We start from the raw sequence: 19,328 nt of genomic DNA on the forward strand, positions 1-19,328 counted from the left end.
GATAGCTCTCTAGGTATTTGTATTCCTAAGTATTTGATTTTGTCACCTTTCCATTTAAAGTTGCACAACCTATAAATATTCTCCTGTGGTTCATAATTAAAGGTAAGAGTTTGGGTTTTCTGTAAGTTCAATTTATAACCAGAGTATGAACCGAATATTCTGAGCAGAGACAATAATTTAGGCAAGCTTACATTAGGGTTGGTAAGTGTCACAAGAATGTTGTCCGCGTACAGACAGGTCTTGTGTTGTGTATCTCCAATCAGTATACCTGTTATGTCACTGTCTTCTCTGATTGCCTGTGCTAGTGGCTCGATAAAGAGAGCAAAAAGTGTGGGACTGAGGGGGCATCCCTGTCGACACCCTCTCTCATGAGACACAGTTTTAGTTAAATTCCCGTTAATTTTAATTCTGGCTGTAGGAGAGCAATATAGGGATTTCAGACATCCAACTACCTGATTGTTAAAACCAAACCATCTAAGAACCAAATACAAATATTCCCATCGAACGGAATCAAAAGCTTTCTCAGCATCAAGGCTTATAGCTATAGATTCTATGTTACTGTTTGTCATATGATCAATGAGGTGGAGGGCTCGTCTCACATTGTCCTGGGTCTGCCTGTTTTGTACAAGACCAGTTTGGTCTGTATCTATCAGATCTGGGATTATATTTTCCATACGTTTTGCAAGTATTGACGCAAATAATCTATAGTCCATGTTTAAAACGGATATGGGTCTTAAGAACTGCACTCTGTCTTATCTTTACCTGTTTTGGGAATTACTGAAATTACGGCTTGTTTCCAGGACAATGGAGTCTCCCCACCCCGAAGAACATAATTAAAACATTCCTTGAGAACTGGTATTATAACCTCTCTAAAGGTTTTATACCATTCCGATGGATAGCCATCGGCACCTGGCATTTTATTCGTTTTTAATCTTGATATAGCCTTGTTTATTTCTTCTTCTGTTATCTCCTGGGTTATTATTTTATTCTGCGCTGTTCCTACAGATGGTAAGTCTAAAGACATTAGAAAATTTGATATGGCTGCTGACTCAGCTGCCTGAGGTTAAGCATATAATTTTGTGTAATATTTTTCAAAACAGGTTTGTATGTCTTCCAGTTCATGATACAGCTTATCGGTCTGGGGATCTTTTAATTTATGTACAAATCTCTCGGCCTGTTGTTTGCGAATTCTCCAAGCAAGTAATTTTTTGATTTAGCACCATTTTCATAAAAATTTTGTTTAATTAGTTTGGCTCTCTTCTCTATCTGATTTTCATATAAGTTGTTTAAAGTCTGTTTTATATCCTGGATCTGATTTAAAACTTCAGTGTCCTTATGTTCCACATGTTTACTCTCCAGAAACTTGAACCTTTCAGCCAAATCCTTAATTTGTTTCTCTTTCTCCTTTTTCTTCTGAGCTGACCACATTATAAGTTTACCTCTAATGACAGCTTTTGCAGCATCCCACAGCATGCTGGGAGACACTGCGCCATCGTCATTATGGGTCATATATTCTTGAAACTCTCCCTTTACATATTTCTGACATTGAGGGTCGTTCAAAAGATTAGTGTTAAGTCTCCACAATGTATCCTTGCGCCTACTGTCAAGATGCAGTGTTAAATATACCCCTGCGTGATCAGAGATATCCCTTACCCCGATGTTACATTTAGTAATCCTGTGACGATCTGAGTTAAATATAAAAAAATAATCAATTCTTGAATATACAGAATGAGGGTGGGAAAAAAAAAGTAAAGCGTCTGTCAAGTGGGTGTAACTCCCTCCATACGTCATGGTTTTGCCTTCTTATAGATAGTTGCATCATGGTCTCCAGGGTCTGACTCTGGCTATGATGAATTCATATACACTTTGTTAGTTTGCATTTTTGTGTTTACCTACACTCCGGTAGGATGCCGGCTGGAGCTGGTGTTTAGCAAGGAATGTGAAAGAAGAGGGAGTCTGTTGAGAAAAACGTGGGGTGCACTGAATGTATCTGCGTGCTCTTGTGTATACAGGCTAGAAGACAAAATGCTGCTGTGTTTATTTTGCATGCTTTGTTGAGGGACCAATTAAGAAGTCTGAATGTTGAGGGACTGATTTAGGGCTGGTGTCTTAAATCCCAGTGCTGTTACTAGAGGGAAAGCCATTTAAGGGAGCCAGCCTCTGGTTTATGTGGCTTTGTATGATGCCAGAGAGACCTGGATAATTAACACAGCTCTGGTACACTAGGTCCAAGAATTTCATGTCTGCTTGTAGAGCATGGTTCACATTTTCCTGCTTAAACCAGCCTAGATACATGAACATAACAAATATGTGACACTGTGTGGGTGTGAGGGAGTGAAAAAAGCATTTTAGTACCATAACTGCAGACTTTTTTATCTTCTGTGTTTTTATTAATTTTCACATTGCAACATATTTTTCAACTTTTTTCAGAGTAGAAAGTTTTCCTGTCCAGCCTAAACATTTAGGAGTGATGCATAATTTGTCTTGTTTTCAAATGCAGGAATAAAATGATTTTGTCATCTTTTGATACATAGGAAAGTAATCATACCTGGTCCAGGATTTAGGAGAGCTCAGGTTTGTCTTCACCTCTTAGGAATTCCCAGTGGGAAATGATGAACAATTGAACACACATTCTTGGAGATGCTTCATGTATGCTTCATAATTTTGTGACCGAACAATCCAGGCTCACATGACCCACAAACCCAATCGGTTCATGACAATAATAGCTGTTCCGAAGAATCCCCTTCAGGAAATTGCTATTGTAGCGAGAGAGCGTTTACTTTCAAACTATAGTCCTTCTAACTAGGAACATGGATCAAACTGGTGTAGGCCATCTTTAGTTCCTGTATGAAATAATCTAGAATAGCCTGTCAGTTTTCTGAATATTTTGACACCACCACATTATTAATGTGAAAAACTAAAAGAAGTCATTGATGCTTTTTTTGCTGATGAGTGTTTGCATACTAGAACCAAAATAACAAAGCAAGTTGATTCTCCTCCACTTTGGCATTTCTTGTGTTTTACCATTACCCGGCTCTATTATACAGCCATACAGGGGATTCTGATTGTCTTATTTTCAGTCCAAGAAAATAAGCAAGGGTAATTTTGAGATGCTCTATGAATTCTGGCCAAGGACTGCTTCAGTACAGTTTTACCTTAAATTAACTCATCATTTAATCTTGGTTGTGCCTTTAGGGACTACTACCTCCTCCTCCTCTTCTGCTTTACCTCTGTCTACACTGATTCAGTCTGGCTGATACTGAAATGCCTTGAACCAATGAGACTGCAGCTTCCAGTATACTCTTGTGGGTTTCTGGCCCAACATAGCAGGGATAAGGTACTTCAAACTTCAACAAAGCTTTGTTCAGACTGCACTAATACGATTTTTTTTACCACCAAACTTTGCAGATAAGTTCTGTTAGTGTTGAAACTAATCTTTCTTTGGACTGAAGTTACCTGCTTTGGCTGTAGATACTAATCTCACTGATTGGCTGGCATTGATTAAAGACTGGGGTGTAGTTCTACTTTCCCCTGACCTCTGTCATCATTATACTCTCGAAAAACTGACAAAGGACAGTAGCTTGTATAACCCTTCTTCCTGTGTCTTCCTCCACTTAAGAGTTCCTCCCAAGATGAAGCAAGTGGCGCTTTGCAACATCTGGAATATGTAAGCCACAAGATCTCAACACACCACTGCTATGTTCATGATATTAATAGAGCATAAGGCAGAATTGGAGGTGGTTTGTTCTTAGGAATAATATCCATGAAGGTCACTGCTGCTTAGCGGCTCTCCTGTTTCTGTATGATCAAAATCTACTGGTGTGACACAAAGAGGAACATTGTTTGTTTGTCTAGACAAATAAACCTATTGGAGTCCACATGAATCTATTGACAATGGTGCAGTGAAAGTGGTACCCTTAATATCTGACATCCATACGCCCAGTAAGAATCAACAATTCTAAGACAATTACCTACAAACCTGTCCAGTACAATAGATAATAGTTGGTCTACATAATAGTATCACTCTTAGAGAACTGATCAATAATGCAACATACACTCCCTAACCACAACTAAAAGCAAGAACAGGAGCAAGAACATTACTATGTTTAGCTACCACATTTCTTTTGTAAATATATACAGTTTCCATATTTTATTAAATTGTGTTTTACTTCTTTCCCTGGTCATAACTGGCAATAAATTCCTTGCCTTCATTGCTCAATAATTTACTGTTCTCTGTATTGAGCCATTTCTACATGGGGACAATAAAAAATGACTGCTTTGTAAATGATGTGTGATAGCAACATATTTCCAACGGTATCTCTGGAGATATAGCAATGATGACATTTAATAGAAAACAAAATAAGAGGTAACACACTCTCATCTTTCCATGTTATGCTGTACAAAAGTTTAGTCATTGTAACTAGTACTGTTCTATGTGGGCAGTAAAGAGCCATGTCAGCTGCTTTGTTCTGTGCTATCTGTAATCTACTTAAATTACTTTCTATTGCGTTGGACCATACCACACTGAACAATAGTCTTAATTTGAACATTTAAATTGAAATATTTATAGGACCTTCTATGTGTGTGTCAACTACCAGTGTATCATGTGTATAACCTACTAAATCAGGTACTCTCATTGAGATTAAGATTTCCACTACAAAACAATCTTATTTAAGGAAGAGAGTGCACAATAACTTCATAATGCAGGTTTCAGTACTGTTGTACTGTTTCAGTAGTACTCCCACCCCCCCCACCCCCCACCCCAGAGGCCTGACCTCTACAATGCCACATTCACCAGTCAGGCACAACATAACTGGAGCCGACATCAAACCAAGTCACGTCAAAAGGGCAGGAGGAGGGACAATGCTGTTCGGCTCCCAAAGTTGGTCTCACATTGGCTGTGGAGATGTAGGAGGCAGTGTTAGGGAAAGTTTGAGGGGGACTGTGAGGCTGTTGGGTCGCTCTCCATACGTTGTCCAAGGTGCAGCAGGTACAGCAAGGTGCTGAGGTATGTGTGTATGTTTATGCGATTTGAAGTAGAGAAGATTAGCTGCTGTGCCTTAAAACAAACTCTTCTAATGCTTTTTCTCTCTCTACATTTCAGGTACTGGAAGAAATTTCCTGCTACCCAGAGAACCACGAAGCTAAAGAACTCAGACGGATACTGACCCAGCCACATTTCATGGTGAGTCAGAAAACACACACAGCTCAGGTCCACATGTCCATCATACCTCTCAGTTGGGTGCAGAAGGCATCTTTACCACCATTTGGGACTGCAGATGATGCTGGCTGGTCATAGCACAACTGAATCCCTGTACCTCCGTTCAACAGGCACTGCATGCCTCACCAGCTATATTTTGCAATGTTTTAAGTGGTCTTTCTCAGGGCAGGAATTTCTTTCTGGCATTGATGGCCTTCTGAAAATTGCCTCAGTTTTGCCTTAGCCTTAGTTTCCCACTCTTTATCTGTTATGTTTTTTTTTTGTTTTCCTGTTTTGTTTTGTTTTGTTTTGTTTTGTTTTGTTTTGTTTTGTTTTGTTTTGTTTTGTTTTGTTTTTGGTAAAGCCAAAAAAGCTATTGTGCCTTTTATCAGCAACTACTTGGATGTTCTTATACCAAGCGCCAATTTATGCAGCACTCAAGTGTGGAGGCAGCAGGGGAATGACACATTCACACTTTATACAAGATCAAGGTAATTGATTATTTGTTAGGCAAATAAACATGTTTGTAATGAAAGCAAGGTTAAATCAAGTTACAGAAGTAAATGTAAATGGATATCAGGCCTCAGTAGCCTACTTTTTGAGCGCTGGCACTTATCAGAACTTTTTTAGAAAGTAGAAATTCACTGCGGTGAGGTTAGTTTTGGTTTGGATATTCTACAGACATTCACTCCAGATCCAGCAGCATCTTCTCACCCAGTTTCATCCAGTGTTTGCAGTAAGAGGAGTCAGCTTACCTCTATGCTGTCTGTCTTAACCACAGGTGTTACACTTACGGACCATCAATAAATTACTGTTTGAATGACACAAAACCAGTGTTATTTTCAATACCTTTGTGCTGGCTTGCTCATATTAGTGAAAATTATGAAAAATTCCACTAAACTGGTCTCATGTAGCACAACTATTTGATTGCTAGTTTGTAATTTATTTTACATAAATATTTGGAAAGAAGATAATTGTATTTTTTCAATAGACTTCAAATCACTAACAAATTATATTACTACATTGGACAAATATGGCACACCTCTTTTTATTGTATTTTAGTGTGTCTAATATTTTATAATTTAATCAGCATTATTCACATTTTTTTCTGTATTTGTTTTCAGTAGCTTCTATGTCATGTCACCTGTAGGTATCCATTCACTAGTCACATTGAAAAGCTCTTTTCCTTCATCGCTTTTTTGGTTTTTTGGACGGGGGGCCTTTATTAGAGAGAACAGTACAGAATGGAAAGGGTGGAGAGAGAGAAAAAGGACGACATGCAGCAAAGGGTCACAGGCTGTGAGAGCACCAAGCAGGCCTGCACCAATGACTGTAGCCAGAGAAGGACAGAAGGTTTAATGAGGAGTCCACCTGATGACTGGGCTTCAGCCTATGTGGAACCCTAACCCTTCACAAAAAGAATTTTTATTAATTTTCACATCCTCCTGATCAAATCTCAAATGTCTGATGTGTTGGTCTTCACTTCAGAAGTCAAAAAGAACTGCTCTTCATGCCACAAAAGCACTCAAACACACACTGCATAATTCCTATGTTTGTCTCACACGCACAACCTCTCTATTAAAGTGTTCTGTGCAAAGGTGCTCTCTCACTTATCAACCCCGCATTGTTTGACTTCGTGGTTATCTCCTGCTATAAAATGATCAAAAGGAGGAGTGTTAGGAGCCTGTCATAGAGTAAGTGTTGGCGTGGCAAGGACACAGTCTTAGTACATGGGGCACATGCTTTACCAGGTGAGGTACCTGGGCGGTCCCCCTTCTTCATTCTTGTCTTCACCTTTTTTGTGCCTGTTTTTTGTTGTCTGTCCCTTTCTTTGTCCTCACTTTGGTCAGCAAAAAATGAGATCATGGTTAAGTGCACTTTATTTTTTACATGATGGTGTCAAGTTAGAGCAAGTGGTTACTTAACACAAGGAAATATGAATGTGGCAAACGGAAACACAAGGTCAGAGTGTTTGGGGTTTTTTTAGCCATGTTTTAAATGTAAGTCTAAAATTGATGTGCCTTAGAACACACTCAAAAAAAACTTTGAAGAGCATTTCTGGAAAGATGGGTGTTTAAACTTTTTGGGTCAGAAGATCTGAGCAGTGAGGGTTAATCCAGTAAAGGGAAAGTCACTCTAGGGCTGTCAGCAGCCTCCTCTGCTAATCCTATCACATTAATGTGTGATTTCTGTCTCTGATCAGTGTCATGCTCAATATCAAATAGATAGACCAACAGAGAGGGAAATAACTATGATGCAAGTGAGGAGATACAAAGAAGGAGGCAAAGGAGAGAAAACTGAATCAAAATTAAAGGATAAGGACTGGAAAAGATCAGCCATAAAAAATTAAGGGAAGGAGGGGAACCAGACTTTGAGAAAGGAGGGGAGGTGTGGATGGAGGTCAGTAAGGCGTGTCTGATGCGATGTGCTGTGCCCGGTTAGAGGCCTGGCTCACTCATAGGGTTACAAGAGTGTAAACTGATGTAGGGAGGGAGGAAAAGAGGCACCGTCGTGTTCCACATTCCAACGAGTTCAAGTTGAGTGAAGTACGGATGACACCAGAAGAGCCACGGTGGTGGCTAAAAATTATCCATTACAAGTCCTGAATTCAAAATGTTACTTCCATAAAACTACAGAAGTATTTAGTTAATATAAGTTAGTACTTGGTGTGTCAAAAGTAAAAGTTCTCAGTGTGGCTCCTTTCAAAGTGTTATATAACATAACAGTATTCTGTTTTCATCATTAAGTAATAATATTTTTAAAGACTATTTTTTGGATTGGATTGCATTTCCAGTTAGTGGGCTGAGTTTCATGTTTCTAGTTTATTCCAGCTCACAGCAATTTTAGCCATTAAGATAGGAAAAAATAATGATTGTTATAATAAACTGGCACAAACATGACTGCATGGCTTGTATGGAAGTTTTTATTGGACTTTAATACTGGTAACCCACAGAAGACAGTCCACAAATGTGTAATGTAATCTACAGATATTTCACTATCCAACATTTTTTAAATTTGTACTTTGTATAGTCATATACACACAAATACATATGCTTTGTAAACTTTGTAAACATGCATATTAATTTCACATAAATTATATAGGTTTTACAAATGTAAACAGATTCACCACAAAAATATTTGTCAAGTGATATTTAGAGGCATTTCAATTTCCATTTCCATGTAGATCCATCTGCACATGTGAAACATGTTTTATATACAGTTGAGGCCAAAATTATTAGCCCCCCAGGAATTATGGAACATTTTCCTAAAATTCTTCCCAATGTTTGCAGCTCTGATAAAACTTGACATAGTCAAACATTCACCAGTGCTATTTAGTAGCTTTTGTTACGTTTTGGAATATGGTGGGGTGGTCAATAATATGGGCTGTTTTGCAGCCTCAGGCATAGGGAGCCTTGTTCGTGTGCATGGCATCATGAAAAAAAAAATTATGTTGAAATTTTGAGGGATAATATGCAGAAATCTGCTCATTGTCTAGCCCTAGGTTGTCGCTGGGTCTTCCCACAAGACAATGACCCAAAGCATACATCGAAATTGGTCCAACAGTTCCTGAAGGATACCAAAACCAAGGTCCTGGAGTAGCCCGCACAGAGCCCAGACCTCAATCCTATTGAGAATCTGTGGTAGGTGCTCAAAGTGAATGTCCATGCTTGAAAACAACGCAATTTGGACCAGCTGGAACAATTTGCAATGGAAGAATGGGCTAAAATCCCTCAGGAGACCTGTGCCAACCTAGTAAAGAACTACTCTAAGAAGTTGTTGTCAGTTGTGGCTAAGAAAGGTATTACAGTATTGACTATTAATGGCCAGGGGGCTAATAATTTTGGATGTCTAATTTTTGCCCTTTCTCGTTTCAACTCAGTGTATCAATAAAATATCGTAATCAAACTTAGTGGACATTTTGTGTTTGTTATTTGGGAAACAAATACACTATAAACACTTGTTGTCAATGTAATTTCCATAGAGAAATCAAGAGTTTTGTCTAATTTCATAAGGAGGGCTAATAATTTTGGCCTCAACTGTATTTGTAGATCACTTCCTGTCAGTTTGGGGCCACATGGTGTTTGTGACTTCAGTCCTATTAGTTTGCGTAATTTTGTCAAATTCATTCTGGAGCACATCTGTAGAAAAAGAGAGCGTGTGTATATTCATCCGTGTTTGCCTGTGTGCATGCGTGCATGCCTGAGAGCGCCTGAGCACTTGTGCTTGCATGGGTGTGCTCAATTTAGACTTAGGCATTTGCAGGATATACTGTTAACAAAAAGTGTAATAACTCAGCTCAAACCACTGCAGAAAAGAATAAAAATCCTCACTCCTTCTGGATCAGTTCCTCTCCTTCCTCACCCTCTATCTTATTTCCATTAAGTAACCTCAAGCTTGCTTGTTTGTATTCCCTGCAGCGGAAATGTTGAAGGCATGAGCCTAACGGTTGCTACATGATGTAACATATGGAAGTGCTTCTGTCAGTGATGCATACATGTCTGTGTATGGTGGTGACGTCACTTGCTGATCCTCAGCAGTTTCATTTCTTACATGCAGCAAAAAGCTCTGCAGCTTCAGAAATGCTTAGGAAAATGTAGCTTGTGTGAACGCTGCAGTACTACTTGATCAATAAAAGCTATTTGATTCAGAAAACAGCAATGCTACCACCATCCTGCTGAGAGATGTAGTGAAAGTAGTAATGCGGCTAAAAGTAGTGGTGTTACCCAACATTGCTTTTGAAATTACATTTTCTTTTCTGCAGCTATATTAAGAATAGGATCTGTGGAACTTAACATCATCTTATTTTCTTGTGAAAACATTAAATGTCAACCGGTGAGAAAGCCCAGGCTTCCCCTGGTTGTTTATGAAGTTCACAGCAGCGTTGAAAACTGCAGGTTTTTTTGAAAAGTTTTTCGTTTCAGAGAATTCAGCCAGGGCATCTCTAAATCTTAAAGTCTCTACTCTGTCCCTTCCATGCTCTGCTTTCATTATCTCTCACACTATTTCTCACTTATCTTTTCTTTTGCTGCTTTGCTTTTTTTGGTTTCTCACACTCACTCAAGCAAAAACACTCAGCATGGAAGGATTAGTTAACCCCTTAACCCGGTCCTCATTAGGACAAAGTCTCTCTCTCTCTCTTTCTCTCTCTCTCTCACACACACACACACACACACACACACACACACACACACACACACACACATACAAACTCACACAATCCTAACCTCCTCTATGTCTTGGAACATGAAATTTCTGTTGTGTGTGATGTAATTTGACATGGAAGTCAGAGATGCTGCTATTGCCTTCATGTCTCTGCCTGTCTAATCTGTTCTCCTACTTGTGTGTGTGTGTGTTCGTGTTCGTGTGCATGCCCATGTGTGTGTTTGAGTATTGCTGAGGGAAGACGTGACAGATTTGCCCTTTGCTGTTTGCTGTCTTCTGAATTTCAGACTGGTTTGTTTAAGTCAAGGGCTTCTGTGGCTGTCAGAAGAGTAGAGGCAAACACTCAGTGGGTTTGAAGCACCAGCAGGCTCTGCAACCTCACAAAACATTCTGCTTTAGCTCAGACAGACAGAGGGGCTACAAACCAAAGGTATCTGTGAAGAACGGGGAATACCTTGAACTATGGCAGAGTAGATCACACATAATCAAGATGTAAATCCCTTCTTGCTCCTTAGTGGTCTGAGTGGAGAATGAAGTGGCTCTCTGTGTGACTTAGTTGCCATTAAAAACTGTCTGTGGTGTTATCCTCATATTTCATACAAAATATTTACATATCTTTTTGAAGTATATTGTGATGCCATGACATGACAACACCAGACCAATTCACAAATGCAAATTTGGGATTTGGGAATTTCTCAGTTCATTTGTTATTTCAAAGGGGCAGGTGCAGACCAAAATGCCTCCTGAAGCAGCTGGATAGACACACATGTGACAGAAAACAGACTTCAGCTTCTGCCAGAGCAAATGAAACATGAGCTCACATTTGGTTTGCACGCTAATTGTGATTAGTTTATAAAATTAAATTACACATTATATTACATTCATTTTGTCTCAGGGTGCTATTTTTGAGGAGCAAGGACCTCTCTCTTTTGCCGCCTATGTAGTATTTTGGTGTCCTGGTGCACTGGTGGGAAGATATTGCACAACAATATAGTACATATAAGTAATTCTAATGCAATTCATCTGGCATAATTCACCACAGTCTATATATTTTACTATGTGGGGTCATACCACTGCATTATGTCTCGGGATTGTGACAGAAGTTGGAATATTATTTCATAGTTTCAGTTCTGTCATTATTCTGGAAACCTAGCCAAACAATGCCAATGGCCTGCACATCCTTCATATTGATCAGCCTTTTGACATTCTTCTGGTGAGGGTCCTGAGGATGATTGTGGTGGAAACTATGCAGTCAGATGAGGCTTCACTGACTACTGCATGGAGCTAGTAATGCTGTCAGTATCTTGCACTACGCTGATTTTAGTTCAGTAGCAGATCCGCCATTCAGTATCCTCATTGTTATTCATTAAGACTGTCACTATCCACAGATCAATAAGGAAACTTTACTTTGTTTCATGTCACGTTACTCATCAGAACGCACTTTGAAAGAATGTTAGCAGCATCTGTTGCTGTTTTTTTTTCCAGAATAAAATCAGTGAGCCAAATTACTTTTATTACATTTGGAGTGTGGGTTTATTGGCCAAGGAATTTGACTCTGGTTTAAATATTGCACTCATTGAACTTATATAGGGGGGAAAAAAAACATGGCTCAATGAGGACAAAAAGCCAAACATCAATAAGCTAAGTAGTGCAAAAAATAAAATAAACAATATACAAGGAATGATGTGGCAGTAAACAATATATACAATTAAATTTTCAATGTGCTGATATTTATGTTGACAGTGACAGTGAGTGGTGAAGGTACATGTTAAAAATTGTGCATTATTGGATTACAAATGGCCTGTCTGTGAATGTTTTGATGTCAGAGGTTTAGTGACACTGTGTGACTAACTAACTGTTCATCAGGGTGACAGCTTGTGGGAAGAAACTCCTTTTGAGTGCGGTTGTTTTGGTGTTCAGTGATCAAGCAGAGGGGAGAAGTTGGAAGAGGATGTGTCCAGGATGTTAGGGGTTTGCAGTGATGATATCTGCCTGTTTCCTCAGTCTGGAGGCAAATAAAGGAACACCTGTTACATTGAAGCCCTTGCCTAACAAGTTCACGCAATGCTGATTAAGCTAATCACCACCAATCTCTCTGTAGTTTTTAAGTCTGGTGTCTGTCGTGACATTACTGTGATGTGATTTACATCAACCAGCTGTGATTGGTTTGCCAGAGCTGAAGAGGGATGCAACTGTGGCAACTGAGTAGGCTACAGCAGCTATGAGTATGGAGGAGCCTATGGTGTCTCAAGCACATTTACAGTGTTTGTATTATTACTCTCACTGGCAGAAGGGGGAGACAAACGTTCCTCACTGCAGGTCTAAGTAAGTTGGGAAATTGTTTTATTAATGGATTTGTTTTCAGATGTCTTCAGACAAAAGAGGTGTTGGCTATGTTGGATAACAACTTTTCAACATCGAGTGGTGGATCGTGCACTTTTGAAAACGTCAATGGTTAGTTTGAAAATGTTTTTAGTAATAGGGTGGATTTTAAAACTGCGTTGACCTTGTCACGATCTGTGTGGCCTTGGCTACACAGATCGAGTAACAGTCTGACTCACTGTGGTCTCTGTCGCTGTGACGTATTAAGCTGTTGTGGTCTGCGTAGACAAACATGCCACCAGGAAAACGTAATAAAATAAAGAGTGTTTGCCTTGGCCCACACTTGTCACATTTTGGTATCATTGCCTACTGTATCTGCTGTGTTATAAAATATTGCCAGCAGTTGGAATGGGGTGCTATTCTATTGTCTAATTTCACTTTGAAATTGAAACATTGATTTGAGCCCCATTAATGTATGGATTAGTTAAGAGTGAATGAACCATGCATGTCATGTTTTTGTTTTTGTGTAAACATAACATTGAATGACATTTGTTAAATGATGTCCAAGTGATTTACATTGTTACTCATTTATTTGGGGGCATATATTTCAAAAGTGACAGATGAAATTTCTGAGTGTAAGACCATAAGAAATACCTAATAAAAAATATAGAAATTAAAATAATTGAAGTCTTGTCTTTGGTCACACTTTATTAACTAGAAGCGCCAGACAGTATGTTACACAGAACCATCTGGTAAATCATCCTTGCAACTGTTTGGGAAAGGGCAGACACTTTCAAAAAATACTTTGCAGGAGATTGGATGAATCATGTGTTTTTCACTGTCTATCATAGACAAACTTCAATCAGGTCAATGAATGTTGCTCATAGGACGCTGGTTGGTCTGAACCACTTCGATTTGGCTGCAAGTGCATAACTTGAAGCCTGCCAAGATGGATTCTAGGCTTGTATGATCTCATGATCTTGCGAATCCAGCTGTCAGTAAATACTTTACCATCCATATGCTATAGCCGGGTTTTGATATTTTTCTGCTTTTTTGTCTTTTGTCAGTTATGTGCCTGACCAGTAAACAGCCATTGGGTTTAATGCTGCACTCATTAATATAAAAAGGGGCACCAACCTTCCTCAGCTCAGAAGGATTTGATTTATTCTTTGAATGCTGATTTAAGGATAATTAACAAATTAATGGTAGATCAATCTCATCATCTGAAGCATAAGCTCTCAATACAGTGATTGTCTTATTTCCTGCTCAAAAGGACACCGTCTGACAACGACTTAAATGCAAAGTATTATTTATTTGACACAATAATGAGAATGGATATGAATAATGAATGATATGACAAATAATATGGCCTATATGATGTAACACAAACAACTGGATGAAGAAGCTATAGCACAATAATAAAAAGAAGTTTGGCAATAGCGTGAAGTAGTTTTAAGGAAAAATGAGGATGTGAATGTAGTGTTAATGTCTTGAATGAATGACTGCCAGCGGCGCTGCAATGGTAGTCGTCCCGAACTGAAACGGAATGGCCCCAGGCTGTCATTCGTGGCTCCGATCTGCACTGCGGTGCAACGGGGCAAACCAGTCGAACTGCGGTTGAGAGCCAATATTGGACAGGGATGCTTCAAGAGCTGGAAGGCCTCCGATGTCAGCAACAGACGAAGAGTGGCTCTTTCGATGGTTATTTGACCCAGACAGATGGGTTAAGGCTGGCTGCAGCACTTCGCACCAGAGAGTATGGCAAATCTTCTCGGCGGGTAAAGTTGAGAATACTTTCAATGGCCGACCAAAAATATCTACAGAAATATTATTACGTGAGTCTGCATTAATGGTTAAAGAAAAGAAGAGTTTGGCTTTAACTCTGAAAAAGTTACGCGGTTTAACGTGGCGAGCAAAAGTAGACAAAAGATTACAATAACGCGCCAATAAGCGGGCAAAAGACAACCGACGAGCAAAAATTGAAGTTACAAAAACCAAAGAAAAACTAAAATGCCGAAAAAGTGGCGTGAGTAAAGAACAAGTAAAGACTGGTCTAGAACAAAGAAGTGAGACAAAGGAGAGACAAGAAAGACATCCAAGAAGACGTGTAACAAAGAAGAAAGTTTTGAAGTCAGCGCTTGCTGCATGCTGCAGGGAGTATGTTTTTGGCACTCTGGGGCATGTCTGTGACGAACAGACCTTCGTGCACCTAGAATGATTTAAAGGGGAGTGCTGTGATTTCATCCTATAGAGATAAAACAGTAACTAACAATTGCTTGTGATGGACTCATCTGCTTCTCACTATGGTCCATCACAGAGTTTAAATGATCGACATTTCAATCACATTTCAACATTGTTCTCATGTATGTTCTCTGACAGATCAATAGGGAATGTTATAGACAAGCTGAATTTAAGAGCACCCTCTCCTGGACCACAAGGCAAGCTACTTAAACCTGCCTCTTGAAAGATTTACATTTTGAAAACAAACAACCTGTTGCATTTTGAATTTTGAATTGTTTCCCATGTTCAAACAACTGGTCAAATTACAAATACAACGTGACTGCCCTAGTATAACTTCCTCATATACAGGAAGTTAGATATACACATATACTTCCTCATATACCCATGCATTCCGCCCATAGAAACAACCTTCTTATTTTTTCTCAACTATTTTTAAAGATCCAGAATGCATGATTTTTACTCCAGTTTTGTGACTTAGACTTGGACTTAGACTGCTTCTTTATTGATCCCAATTTGGAAAATTATTTTGTTGCAGTAGCGACTAAACACACAAACAGAACATGATGTATACAAGAATTGTTTAAAAAAGTAACAAAAAAGTCACAGAAAATATAAACAGGGATAATAATAAAAGTAAAACAAAATATAGTGTTATATTATATGTATTATAATGTATAATACATATTATATAATATTCATTCATTCATTCATCTTCTATACCCGCGTATCCCTTTCGGGGTTGTGGGGGGCTGGAGCCTATCGCAGCTGGCAATGGGCGAGAGGCGGGGTACACCCTGAACTGGTCGCCAGCCGATTGCAGGGCAACATAGACAGACATACAACCATTCACACTCTCACTCACACCTATGGACAATTTAGAGCCACCAATTAACGTAATGAGCATGTTTTTGGTCTGTGGGAGGAAGCCGGAGTGCCCGGAGAGAACCCACGCATGCACGGGAAGAACATGCAAACTTCGTCGATGTTAGTTTTCCAGTTCAGTCTGTCATTGAGGTACACTCCAAGGTATTTGTAATCCTCCACCACTGTGACATTCTCCCCGAGAACACACAGTGGTTATGTGGTAGTCAGTAATCCAGGAGATTGTGGGGGCGTCGATTCCCATCACTCGCAATTTCTCACCCAGAAGCAGCGGCTGGATGGTATTAAATGCACTGGAGAAATCAAAGAAAGTGATCCTCACAGTGCTGCCGCTACAATCTAGGTGGGAGTGAGCACACTCCAGCAGGTGTATAATGGCATCGTTCACGCCCAGATGTAAACTGTACACTTAGAGAAAAGGAAATGATTTCTGGATTTGCTTTGTTTTCCCCTCCATAACTGCACACCCCCTCACACTTAAGCACCAAACTGTAGCAAAGACTACAGTTTGTGGAATTAAGGGGTCTTCATTCCGCGTACTGCTTTGGTGGTTGGCATTCAACTGAATTTGTCTCGATATGTCTGAGCAGAGCCTCACTCTCAATCTGCATTTGCTTGTGTGTCCACAGGCCTTGTTGCAGGCCCACGACGTGGTGGCTCATGAGGTTTACAGTGACGAGGCTCTGAGAGTGACCCCTCCACCCACTTCACCCTACCTGAACGGAGACTCCCCAGAGAGCACCAACGGAGACATGGATCTGGAGAACGTCACCAGAGTCCGTCTGGTCCAGTTCCAGAAAAACACAGATGAGCCAATGGTATCCATTTGGACATATTTGCAATACTCACACACATTTCTGTTGAAATGACAGTAGCACTTATTGTTAAGACCTTATGCACTGAATCATCTATCATCTTAAATATTTGCATATTTTGTTCGTTAATTCATGCAGGGTATCACACTGAAAATGAATGACTCAAACCACTGCATCGTTGCCAGGATAATGCACGGAGGAATGATCCATAGACAAGGTACACTTTTTCTTTGTGAGTAGTGTTGTGAGTAGTGTTCTTTCACATATCCATTTTGCAAGACATTTCAGCAGCTGCTGTCAAAGGAAACCCTTGGTCTGCTGTGTCACTTTAACTGTAGCATACCATTAATTAATCCCCAGTTGATTTATCATGTGGTAATTGGAAAGCCACCTCAATTACAAAGCATGTGCCATGCAAAAAGTCTTCAGTTGGGCCAGTTGATCCTTGGACCTCTCCACAACATATAACTTATAATATCTTTTATATATAACTTGTATTGTCTTTTAATGTTTCTTCATTCTCCTGTTTTATCAAATTCTAAATCACCCATAACCTTATTTTTTATTTTCGTGTTTTGGGTATTTTCCACCATTATATTTTACTATGGGTCTGTGGCTGGCCCATTGTCAAGTACCTCCTCTTGCCACCTGGTCATTTGGTGATAAGGTCTGTAACGACAGGTGTCCTGGCCCATCTTAGTTCCAAAAATAAAATATACATGCCTTAGTATTGCAGGGGCATGTTTTGCACCTGCATATCACAAGAGCAAATCTCACAGGAGCAGGTTTGCACCTGCGTACCACAGGAGCATATATCCACTGACCGGGATTTTCCCAGCAGGGAGCAGGTCAGGAACTTTCCTGAGGCCTGACTATTTAGCTGAAACCTGTCTGTTTATAACCTATACTTATTCTGATCTGAGCGTAAATATTTTTATAGAAATGAGCATAAATGTGCTATCAAAAATACACCACACATGCTTTACTCTACTATAGTTGTTATGGGATAAAAGAGCACCAGATGCTAATGAAATATAGTGTGGTTCTGTAATAAGGAAAAAAGGTTTGATTACACATTTGTCTTTCTCCTCATTTCTCTGTCTGTCCTGAATGTTTTCTCTTTTCCTTTCAGGAACATTACATGTAGGAGATGAGATCAGGGAGATCAATGGCATCAGTGTGGCGAACCAGACTGTTGAGCAGCTGCAGAAGATGCTGGTGTGTGTGTGTGTGTGTGTGTGTGTGTGTGTGTGTGTGTGTGTGTGTGGGGGGGGGGGGGGGGGGGGGGGGGGGGGGGGGTGCATGCGTAGGTTTATGACTAAGTATGTTAGTAATGTTAGTACATGCTTCTCTGTTAATCAGCCAAATGTCACATGCTGAACTGAAGATAAGACCAAACTCACTATATATATGTGTGTGTGTCTGTGTGTGTGTGTGCGTGCGTGCGTGCGTGCATGCATGTGTGCGTGCGTGCGTGTGTGCGTCTGCCCACAGAGGGAGATGCGAGGCAGCATCACATTCAAAATAGTGCCAAGTTACAGGATGCAGGGCTCCTCATGTGAGGTAACACTTCCTCCTCTTCCTCTTCCTCCTCCCCTCCTCTTTACTGCTGACCGTGAGCTCCTGATGTGTTTACTAATTCCTCGCCTGGTTAATGAGTGTGTGTGTGTGCGTGTGTAAACCAAGTATGCTGTGTGTCTGGGGTGTGCTGTGTGTTTTGCTGGGGCTGGGTCAGATATTCAGCACACCAATTTCACAACCAAGATACCGGAACTTCCCTTTCCCCCTCTGGTCCAGGAATGAGCCTCACCGTTCTGTGTGATCCCATCCTGCTCCGGCCTACAGACCAGCCACCACTGTACACACAGTCACACGCTGCAGGGGTGGACAAAATGACACCTTACAATTCAATATATATATACCTTCAATACAAGATGACTAAAGCTCATAATGTTTGTCTTTTGTTAAGACTCCTGCATTAATCACAAACAGCGCAGATTTATTTAATGTAGCAAAATATTAGAAATCATGATGACACATACATTACGAAAGGCCTCATGGGAAATTGCTTTACACTGCCTTGGAAATAATCATCAAGTTAAAGCTATTATTTCTAAGCATTTATTAATATAAAACATATTGCTGTTTTTATTTATAGATTTTTTTTATTATACTTTTCAAGCAAACATAATGTAATCTGGCAACTGGACATGTATAACCTTTTATGTAATCCAGTTATTTTAAAATGGATTGGAAAAAACATTTGAAAGCAGTGCCAGATATTCTAAAACTGGAATTACATGGTCATTGTGGTTGTCTATTTGAAGTATAACTCTGCCACTGCCACACAACAGAACTTATGATTTTATAAAGCCATATGTGTAAACCACAGCCCTGCTCGGATTTTTGCATTTTACAGCCAAAGATGGACACAGAATGACCAAATATAACTATAAATTAAAAGCTCAACTTTTGAGTCGTGAAGAATTTGAATTATCAGTTTATACACTAAGGTGATCTGTCATTTCATTTTTGAATAATTAATTTGTTCAGAAGTTCTCTTCACTCAATGTATTCAGAGTACACTGTTAAATTTATGCTAAAACTTTTCAGTTGCCATCTCATCTTCTCCATTTTCACTTGATTTTCACAGTTAAAACCAAATACTTATTGTCATTGTATTTGAGATTATTTCATAAAAATAC

The 19,328-nt window shown here is 39.6% G+C and overlaps 1 protein-coding gene across 25 annotated transcripts in view; it reads left to right on the forward strand.

Moving 5' to 3' along the window:
- The window catches only part of caska (calcium/calmodulin-dependent serine protein kinase a), a 154,088-nt gene that overhangs the window by 122,404 nt on the left and 12,356 nt on the right, over nucleotides 1-19,328 (forward strand). For 14 of the 25 annotated variants that reach the window (XM_076746671.1, XM_076746674.1, XM_076746672.1 and 11 more), the window contains 6 exons: nucleotides 3,620-3,667; nucleotides 5,105-5,185; nucleotides 16,438-16,626; nucleotides 16,762-16,840; nucleotides 17,756-17,841; nucleotides 18,118-18,186. In XM_076746671.1, the coding sequence (XP_076602786.1) occupies nucleotides 3,620-3,667; nucleotides 5,105-5,185; nucleotides 16,438-16,626; nucleotides 16,762-16,840; nucleotides 17,756-17,841; nucleotides 18,118-18,186 (552 nt within the window). The remainder of the gene's footprint in view (nucleotides 1-3,619; nucleotides 3,668-5,104; nucleotides 5,186-16,437; nucleotides 16,627-16,761; nucleotides 16,841-17,755; nucleotides 17,842-18,117; nucleotides 18,187-19,328) is intronic. The other 11 variants (XM_076746679.1, XM_076746697.1, XM_076746684.1 and 8 more) reach the window with 1 other exon arrangement.

The sequence above is a fragment of the Chaetodon auriga genome, chromosome 13 (assembly GCF_051107435.1).
Source record: "Chaetodon auriga isolate fChaAug3 chromosome 13, fChaAug3.hap1, whole genome shotgun sequence".
NCBI classification, from domain to species: Eukaryota; Metazoa; Chordata; class Actinopteri; order Chaetodontiformes; family Chaetodontidae; genus Chaetodon; species Chaetodon auriga.